The sequence below is a fragment of the Gastrolobium bilobum genome, unplaced genomic scaffold, assembly GCF_033153095.1.
Source record: "Gastrolobium bilobum isolate Gb01-03AN ecotype WA unplaced genomic scaffold, APGP_CSIRO_Gbil_v1 utg16124, whole genome shotgun sequence".
NCBI lineage: Eukaryota > Viridiplantae > Streptophyta > Magnoliopsida > Fabales > Fabaceae > Gastrolobium > Gastrolobium bilobum.
This window is the reverse complement of record NW_026896110.1, coordinates 118,098-127,952: the sequence shown is the minus strand read 5'-3', so window position 1 is coordinate 127,952 and position 9,855 is coordinate 118,098. Positions and strand designations below refer to the sequence as shown.

General features: G+C 37.4%; 1 protein-coding gene across 1 annotated transcript; it reads left to right on the top strand.

Moving 5' to 3' along the window:
* Positions 1-1,882: 1,882 nt before the first annotated feature.
* Positions 1,883-7,591, top strand: LOC133297834 (uncharacterized). The gene is made up of 2 exons (XM_061497041.1): positions 1,883-1,992; positions 6,525-7,591. The coding sequence occupies exons 1-2, from the start codon at positions 1,917-1,919 to the stop codon at positions 7,589-7,591; spliced, it is 1,143 nt and encodes a 380-aa protein (XP_061353025.1). The 5' UTR covers positions 1,883-1,916.
* The last annotated feature ends 2,264 nt before the right edge of the window (positions 7,592-9,855 follow it).

The following is a 9,855-nucleotide window of genomic DNA, read 5'->3' as shown; positions in this document are numbered from 1 at the left end:
GGAAGAAGTCTACATGAAAATCCCGCCTGGTTTTGATTCTGTGAAGGGAGAAAATAAAGTTTGTAGATTAGAAAAGACCTTGTATGGATTGAAGCAGTCACCTCGTGCCTGGTTTGGAAGGTTTACTAAGGTTATGATGACCTTAGGATACAGACAGAGTCAAGGAGATCACACTCTTTTCTTCAAGCACTCCCAAAATGGGAAGCTTACTGTGCTCCTTGTATATGTTGATGATATTATTATCACAGGTGATGATTTTGTGGAGAGAAAGATTCTGCAAACACGGCTTGCCTCTGAGTTTGAAGTCAAAGACCTTGGGAAACTGAGATATTTCCTAGGGATAGAAGTAGCTCATTCAAGCAAAGGAATTTTTATCAGCCAGAGGAAATATGTCCTTGATCTTCTCAAAGAAGTAGGAAAGCTCGGGTGTAAACCCTCTAATACTCTTATTGAGCAGAATCACAAGATAGGCTATGAAGAGGAAAATCCTTCAGTTGATAAAGGACAATATCAACGGCTAGTTGGAAAATTGATATATCTAGCTCATACTAGACCAGACCTAGCTTATGTTGTTAGTGTTGTCAGTCAGTTTATACACGATCCAAAGGAGAAACACATGCAGGTAGTAGAGAGAATTCTTCAGTATCTTAAAGCTACTCCTGGTAAAGGATTATTATTCCGACGTGATGACAATCTCTCTTTAGAAGTCTACACTGATGCTGATTATGCTGGATCCGTGACTGACCGTCGATCTGCCACTGGTTATTGCATGTTTCTTTGTGGTAACTTAGTGACATGGAGAAGTAAGAAACAAGATGTGGTTGTCAGGTCAAGTGCAGAAGCTGAATTTCGAGCTATGGCTCAAGGCATTTGTGAGTTACTGTGGCTGAAAATTGTACTCGATGATCTCAAAATAAATTGTGAGGGACCTATGAAGCTGCTATGTGACAATAAGTCCGCTATTTGTATAGCTCATAATCTGGTTCAACATGATCGGACTAAACATATTGAGGTTGACCACCATTTCATCAAAGAGAAACTTGATAGCGGGTTGATTACCACTCCATACATTCTCACTGGGCGTCAATTAGCTGATCTATTGACAAAGGGACTTCCTTCAGACAGATTTCAAGAACTTACTAGCAAGCTGAGAATGATAAATATATATTCCTCAACTTGAGGGGGAGTGTTGTAAATATTAGGTTTTTATTATTATTATTATTTGTTGTATTGGGCCAAGCCCATTAGGTCAAGAATTAGGTCTGTTATTCTCTATAAATAGAGACCCCTTTGTATCAGATTAATTACACAATTATAATAATATTTTTCCAATAAAAAAAAAAAATTACCTCAAGGTTCTTAACATGGTATCAGAGCGTTCGAAATCTCACCGCCTCCCACTTTCTTTGTAGTGGAATTTCCACATGTAGGTGGGCTTGTATGTTGTCCACCCTTCAAGCCCAGTGGGCTCTCGTGTGAGGATGCGTGTTGAGAAATATAGTCCCACATTAGTTGTATGGGCAACTAATGTGAGGTTTATAAGGCCTTGGGCACTCCCACCCTGTGAGCTAGCTTTTGGGGTGGTGTACCTCAAGGTTCTTAACAATACTTTTTTTGGAACTTTGTGCCTCACCTTGGGTATATCCAAATTTTAAAATTTGTTAATATTCAAACACAGTGCAAATGGTGTGTAAGATTTTGCATAACAATACTCACTTTTATGACGTTGTCAAATGTGTTTTTGTTTCCAAATTTGAAATTTTCGATATCTGGAACCAATAGAAAACCAACTTTACGTGTTTTCCTTGTATTTTATAATAATGTCAAATATGCCCTCTTTATAAGAGGGTTTAGAGCTAAGTCATTGAGGCACAAAGAAAGGCAGGGAGAGGTGGTGGGTGAAAGCAAAATAGGGAATGGGACAAGGGAATGATGAAGACGATGCCAACCAATATACTTTTTCTGAGGGCGTGCCTTCAACTTCATCATCAAGTATGGTTTTATATACCTATCTACCCATCTTTTAATTTAGTTAATTTCGATGTTGTATGCATCGTGTTTTCGGATCACCGTTTGTGTATATGTTCTAAATTGAAGAACTCTTAACATGTTTTATTATCTTTATGATTTTTCTGAAGATGATTTTTGCTATTTGATAAAAAAAACATAGTGGCTCAGTGCACGAGACTCAGCTGGAACCATGACCGGTAGGGCACAAGATAGCAGCCTTACCATTGCGCCAATGCTTGCCATCTGTTTTTCCATTTTGGATATCTAAGTTAAATCTTCGAAGTTTCAAATGTTTCATGTTTGTTGGCTACGAGGGAATTTACTTGTAAATTTTAAATTTTTAAAGTTTTCAAGGTTTGTTTCTTCCTCCATTAACAAGTAAATGGGAAATTGAGATTGATTTTAAAATTAATGAATTAATTAGATACTTAATTAGAATTTGAGTAAACCGCTAATTTCATAATCCAAATATATATGTGTTATCATTTTAGTCCTCAAAAAATTGTCATCAATCTCTCAATCATACAAACTGCCTGTAAATTGGTCCTACTTTGTTAGATTTAGAGAATGAGTATAACAGAGTCCTAATTTAGAGACTAATTTGATGATATTTTGCATGATTAAAGGATTAAATTGTGACACTTTGCATTATTCAGGAACTAAATTGATGTAAAAAATCTTTAAGGAATGACACTTTGCGTTATTGAGGAATTATATTGATGACAAAAGTATGTCAAGTACGAAACTAATGACGTTGGTATCTTTGGAAGATTAAAATGTGGTAATATTTTTTAAATATAATAAGTTTTCAGTTGTACAAGGGTGAACTGAATCAAAGTATGAGGTATGAACTTGTTTCTCGTAAGGTGTTGATCTGATGGAGACAAGAGAGGCAGTGGTATATACCAAAGCTCTGTGAAGTCATCATACTAACCTCAAGCTAGCTGAGGGTGAACAGGGAGGTTGAACTTGTGGTATGGTTATGGCGTGGGGAGATTTCTTCGTGGTTGAGAAGGCGAATGTTCATAATGTTGCCGCAGGAAACGAGCCCCCAGATGCTGTTGTCGGGGACGATGTGGAGGTCATCAACGTGACAACTGGTCATGAAGGTGAGGTTTTTGTCTTTTTGAGGAGGATAAGAGCCAACTGAAGCTGATTCTTACAGTGGGTATCACACCTGTGGTTGAACAGACTCCCCTGCGCAGCGTCTGTTTGGGCGGAAGAGAGTCCCATAAAACTTAGGCATAAGTCTCGCGTCAAGAAATCCTTGAAGGTTGTTCTTAGCGACAAGGGTGATGCTTTTGATGACTCCCTTGACTGCAAGTTGGAGCTCCCGAGGAAAATTGCGGTCGTTGGACCAAAAAAGGTTAATATGAAGGAAGTTTTTTCCGCCTAGTATTCTTTCTGGGATTGTGCCCCCTCCCTTGATCGAAGTTCCTCAAGACATCCTTGACGAAGAGGGGATGAGGAGTGAGTTTGTTGAGGAGACAGTTAGGTGCCTTAGGACGGGGGCTGCTGACCTGGTCTAACTTTACTACTAGCAGATAGTGAAGGTCCTGAAGGAGCATTTTGACAAACAAGAGGAGGAGAAAATTAGCCTAGCCACCCTTCAGAGTGAGATAGACCTTCTAAAGATGAAGTTGGATGATGATGTTGCCATTAACGACCTTGGAGAAAGGCTCGATCAGGCCGACAAGGATCTCAAATTTGACTAAAGAATTCAAGGAGGCCAAGGAGGTTGTAAAGAAGCTTATGATGGATAACACTAGTTTAAATGAGACAAAAGGGAAATTTGAAGAGAGTTTTCGAAATGCCCAACATGCGGTTCGCGGGTTGAACAACGAGGTGGCGACTATGACTAGCAAGTTGGAGGCTGTGCAAAATGACTTGAAGGATGCCCAAGCTAAATGCAAAGAAACTCATGTGTTGGCTAGGAAATTGAGCATTGCCTCCTTCGATAATGTCGTAGAGTAAGTCAAGCTTCTCATCCAAGCATAATGTTTCCTCAAAATGAGATTTTCACAGTCATATTACTTCTTTAATTGACTATGTGGGTCTAGAAGCTATCATAAAGGAAGATGCTAGTTAAAACACTGTTCTGGTCCGGCAGGATTACATCGCCCAGCCAGGCCAAATGGTTGCTCGGCAAGGGCAACACAACTTAGAACGTGGAGCATGTGACTTCCTTATGCATGTGTCATTTCACACTTCCCATGCACATGTGACCTTCTACACGTCAGAGATCATGCTGCCTCACACCTAGTGGGGTCAATAGGGCTGGAAACGGTTATGGCCTCACACTTTGCGCACTTGAAAAGAATCTCCAACGTCCTATATAAAGGGACCTCAGCTCCCTTATTATCCATCTTCTCCATTCACTCACCATTGTTGTTACTCTACAGAAATCTCCCCATGGCATAACATAGCCCAAGTTCACCCCCCGCTTTGTTCATCCTCAGTTAGCCTGAGGCTATTACGGTAATTCCACAAAGCTTTGGTCTAAACTACTACCTATGTTGTCTCTATGTGATAATCATACTTCACCCTTATGGGAAACAATCCATACCTCATACTCTGATTTAGTTCAATGGGAAACTGATGCCGATTAATATTGCTCGGAAAAGCTTCATGTTGTTTTAACAGTCCTTTCAAGTATTTCTATTTGTTCTCATCTTAAAAGTCCCCCCCCCCCCCCAGTTTACTAGTTTGATGCATGTCCATACAATCATGTAGATGATTGAGGTGGAGCCAAGAACTTCAAATCGGAGTTGCTAAACATTAAATTGCATGAAAAAATTTCAAAGAAAAAAATCTAAAATGACGGCATTGAGACTTGGAGATGGCATTACCCCACCTGCTAGTCCCTGTGCATCTGTCGTTAAATGACTTGTTTGGTGGCTACAGTGTCCTTTACAATGACTCTGGTTCAGTGTGAGTATTAGAAAGTATAGATGCTAATCCTTCCTGAACTTTTATGGTTGTGTAATAGGGGTTGATATCTTTCCTAAACCCTTCCCATCATCTTGATTTATGCTGGTGATAACAGGCGGGATAAATGCAGAATTCTCTTTTATTCTGACTTAGGCTACTGACAGCAGGAATAAATTTTTTGATGTTTCCACAAAATTTGGCCCTAAAAGGAAAACTGTAGTTACCTTGACAATCTGCAAATTGTTTGTAATAGTAGTACAACTTCAAAGGATTCTATTATTCCTGTATGAGTATGATACGACTGCACCCAGTTTTTTACCTTGAGGACAAGGTAAAAGCTTTAGAGGAAAGAATTGATAGACTAACTATTATTTGGGTAACGAAGGGCCAAAACGGATTGGCCCATTTCCATGTTAATCATGCATGACTCCCCTTTGTCGGGAGAAGCTGTTACAGCTCGAGGGTGAGAGAGAGGGAGGGTGAGAGATAGTTATGTAGAGAGAGAAGGGGGCAATTAGATAGATTTTTTGTTGTTAGAATTGTAAGATACTGGGTGCCTCTTAGATGCTCCGGAATTACATTTTCTTTTTCTTTCTGATACTTTGTACCTGTTTCATATTGTTATCATGTCGGTATCAGTCATAGGTATACAATACTCAGTTTCTTTTCTTCACTTTTCCCCCCAAATTCACTTGAATCCTATCAGAGCACTATACTGTTAGTGTCAACATTTTTCATCATAGAAAAGAGCATGGGGACCTAAAACTTATTTATATAGATATTACGGAATACAATTGTACCGGGTTTCTTCACTTATGCAGCTATTGGCTCCATATTCCTAAGGTTCTAAAGCTTTGGAAGCTAACTCCTTCTGCAAACCATTTATAATTCTCTTGTCACTCTGTTCTTTTCCTTCATGCTCATTCCTTCAATTTTGGAGGGAGAATTATATGTTAAGAATGTATGATGTTTCCAAGCTATGGCATACTTTCCAGTTCATGCACTATAGCATGTCTATGAGCTTAATGTGGTTTATGTTAGCAACTCCTGTGCTAGAAATTTATGGATGTGAAATCATCATAAAACTTTGCTACTTATCAATAGCTTCATAAATGCCTGAATTGTATTCCTGATAAATTTGTTTTCTCCCACGTGACTACATGAAAATCACATGGAAATGTTTATTCCGCATTACTTGCCTTTTCCTTTTTCTATTATTCCCTTTCTTTTTCCTTTTTCTTCGGGAGCAGGTCAGGTATTGATGAAATTCCATGTCTATTTTTAATATATTATACTTTCAGTTGGAATGCTAATTTCTATGTGAGGATGAAAATAGATATCTATTGTTTACTATATAGGGGCATGATCTTGAAAAGGAGAAAGGAAAATATTCACATTTTTGAAATGAGATTGGTACATAATTGTATTACAATTTGGAGTCGAATATTGTTTCCGAAAATGGGGAAGAAATCTTTCTTTATCTTCTCCTTTTCCATAATATTATCAAATAAATGAAAAATAGTTTATGCATGCCTTTTATAGATGTTGGAATCACCCATCGTTGTTATTTTTGTGATACGCAGGCAAACTAATGAAAAAGGAAGCAGATAACAGTCAACTTCCATGGGATGTGCTTGATATCATTTACAAGAAACTAGATTTTGATGACCTCTTTCGATTTGCTGGAGTGTGCAAGAACTGGAGGACATTTCATAAAGTTCACTGGAGAAATCTCATGGTGTCTCAAGCACCGTTACTTGTTCTAAAATCTTCATTTGCTAAGAAAGATTATTTTTTCGTTAGCATATCTGAACAAAAAGTTTATCGCTCGAAGCTAGATTACTTCTGGGGGTTATCCTATTCGGGGATATCCAGTGGTTATTTAATTATGGCGGGTGCTAATAAACTTCTGCTAATGAATCCTTTTACAGGAAGAAAGAAGGTAATCAGTACGTTGGCCATTCAAGGTAATTTACATTATAAGTGTATCAAGCCCTTACTTGCTTTTGCCAAAGGTTCTGAAGAATTTATCATAGTGGTTTTGTGTAAAAAGTTTTACAGTTTGCATATCTATCAATCTCGACATTCTTGTTGGGTTACTTATTCAACAAGGGGAAATCCATGGAAGGTTGTGGACTTTGTGGTTTTGAATAATACTCTGTATGCTCTCATTGAGGAGGGCAAGATAGGGGTATTGAGCCTGAACTCTGCCAGTTTGAGATTTCTAGAACTGAAGAATACTCCAAGTGTAAATTCCACACGTCTTAAGTTGGTTAGTAGTGATGGGCAGCTTTTAGTGGTTCATTTTGAAAACACGAGGAGGTTGGGTAGAAAAATGGATATGTACAAGATAGACTTGTATACCATGGAATGGACCAGTTTGGACACTTTGGGTGACCTTGCATTGTTTTATTCTGAAGATACAAACTGCTATGCACTGAGCAACCCACGTAGGTGGGGTTATGAAAGCAACTCTCTCTATTACATTTCAGCTCCATTACAGACATGCATTGTATATTCAGGGAATAATAGACTGAGAAAATTCATTGGACCTAGTGGACTTAAACCTCCTCCTAGATCAAGATTCTACTGGTTGGATTGGTGTTTTCCACATCTACATGATGAGGTTGATTATTCTTTGATCCAGTAACTTGTTACTTGATACCATGCAGCTTGTGACCCTTTGGACCTTATTCCTTCTATTTCCCTTTTGTGTGCTAATTGTTTGACTAGACAGGAGAAAATTGTCATGGTATGTAGTTTGATTAACTTCGCTCAGGTTTTTATTTGACTTTGGATGGTTGTTTACCTGGTAATTTCCTGGTTTATCTTTCTATATTCTCTGAAGTTTTTAGGCTCGATAAAGCCAATTAATTGTGTTTTATGAATTTCGTTCAAAGTCTTAATTCGATATTATGTTATTTAATTGAAATGTCTGAATTAAAGTCATTTGAGAATTTAATTGATGACATCGTTGTTTATGCAAGTAAACTGTACGTCTGATAAAAGACAGTGATATTGCACTTTATCACCATTTTTTTTTTTTGAATTTTCGTTTCTTCTGTTTATTTAAATTTTTACAATTTCCCCTTCATTTTTTAAATTATCAAATTAAATATTAAAATCTTTGTATAAAATTTTATTTTTTTGGGCCAAAAAAGGAAAAAAAGTACTTGGCATGCATATACCACCACTTTAGTGAATGAATGTGTTTATCATTAATATTCATGTTTGAATTCTATGAAAAAGTAACTTTGATTTACTATGCACATTTTGTTTGTATTCCTTTTTTCGTAGGTGTTAGTGGACTGAAATTCAAAGAGCCTAATTTTCGTAAATGAATTTATACGGTAAATAATAGATGTAAAAGAATTTTGAAAATATTATTGTTTTTGGGGTATCTTGAATGTCGTGTTGCTGGATATCCTGTAACAATTTTTAATTATGTACTAAATATAGTACATAGTTATAATATTAAAATTATTTATTTTCTCTCCTCCACATCAACAACTTAATTTTTTTCTCTCCTCCACATCAACAACTTTAATATTTTAATTATGTATTATTCTTAATACATAATTTAAAAAATAGTTGCAGGACAAAAAATCCATTCATACAACATAATATTTATATTTCTCTTGTTTTTATTATTATTATAAAGTAGTTAATTGTGATTCTTTAGAGGGTAGTTATAGGGAAATCTTTTTCTTATCTTATATGAGAAGAATTATCTCATGTAATAGAGACAATATCACAAGCGGGATCCATAACGAAGATGAGAGAGAAAAATTAAAGGTGAGACTCACCTATGTTTTGTGTTCAGGAACTTGACTTCTTTCATGTGAAATATGTTACATACTTAGAGGTCACCACCCAAGTTAGCTCAAAGAATAAAAGTATCCAAGGCTTTATAAACCCCACATTAGTTGCCTATATACAACTAATATGGACTTGTAACATTGCCACCCCTTTTAGGGGTCGACGTCCACAACGACTTTCACTCTATCGACACTGACCCGATGCTAGCCATTTTTCTTTTGGTGGCTTCATTCACCTATTAATATTTATTACAACACCTCTTTGGAGGTATAACACCTTAATCCAGCCTATAGGTAGTCCTTTCCGTGATCTCAACTCTGTTACGTATCTTGAAGTCATCACCTGAAAAACTAACTCAAAGGGTGAGAGTGCCAAGACATTGTAAATCCCATATTAGTTACCTATACAACCAATCTAAGTTCAATGTTGTGTAGATAATCTCAGGATCGAAGATTCAACTTGGAGATGAAAAAAAAAACAAATTTTGGAGTGATCCTTGGCTCATTGGAAACTCTTGCATCCAACCAATACAATCGGCACACCTTACGAACGAGGTTACCACTTGGACGGTGGACAAACTAGTTGACAGTAATGGTAATTGGAATTGGAACTTGTTATGCTAATTTGTCTCTGTCCATTCTTGCGAAGCAATTGCTAACATTATGCCCCCAAGCACCGATAATGGAGAAAACTTAGTCATATGGGGTAACACCAGTGATGGTGTTTTCTCTGTTAGATCTGCCTATTGTCTCCTAGAAGAAGAAGTTTAGCTTCTAGGGACGTCCAACGTTTTTACCCCGTGGAGATGGTAGGGACCAGCAAGAATTCAATTGTTCCTTTGGAAAGCTCTAGGTGAACACCTACTAACTAACGTGGAGAGAGCAAAGAGACAGTTGACAAACTGCACTCTCAGCCCCAGATGCAACACTGCACCAGAAGACCTACTGCATATTCTCAGAGACTGTAATTGGAGTAGAGGCATATGGAACCAGTTTCAGATTCACACTCTTCAACCTGATTTCTTTGACAGTAACCTTAAAGATTGGATCCGGCAGAATCTCATTTCTGAGTATGCTCTGACTCTCCTTTCGAATG

What these genes read in the sequence shown, in the direction of transcription:
- LOC133297834 (XM_061497041.1), top strand. Translation starts at nt 1,917, where the DNA reads ATGGGACAAGGGAATGATGAAGACGATGCCAACCAATATACTTTTTCT. An exon ending in GCCTTCAACTTCATCATCAA is followed by an intron (nt 1,993 to 6,524) that starts GTATGGTTTTAT and finishes TGTGATACGCAG; the next exon opens with GCAAACTAATGAAAAAGGAA.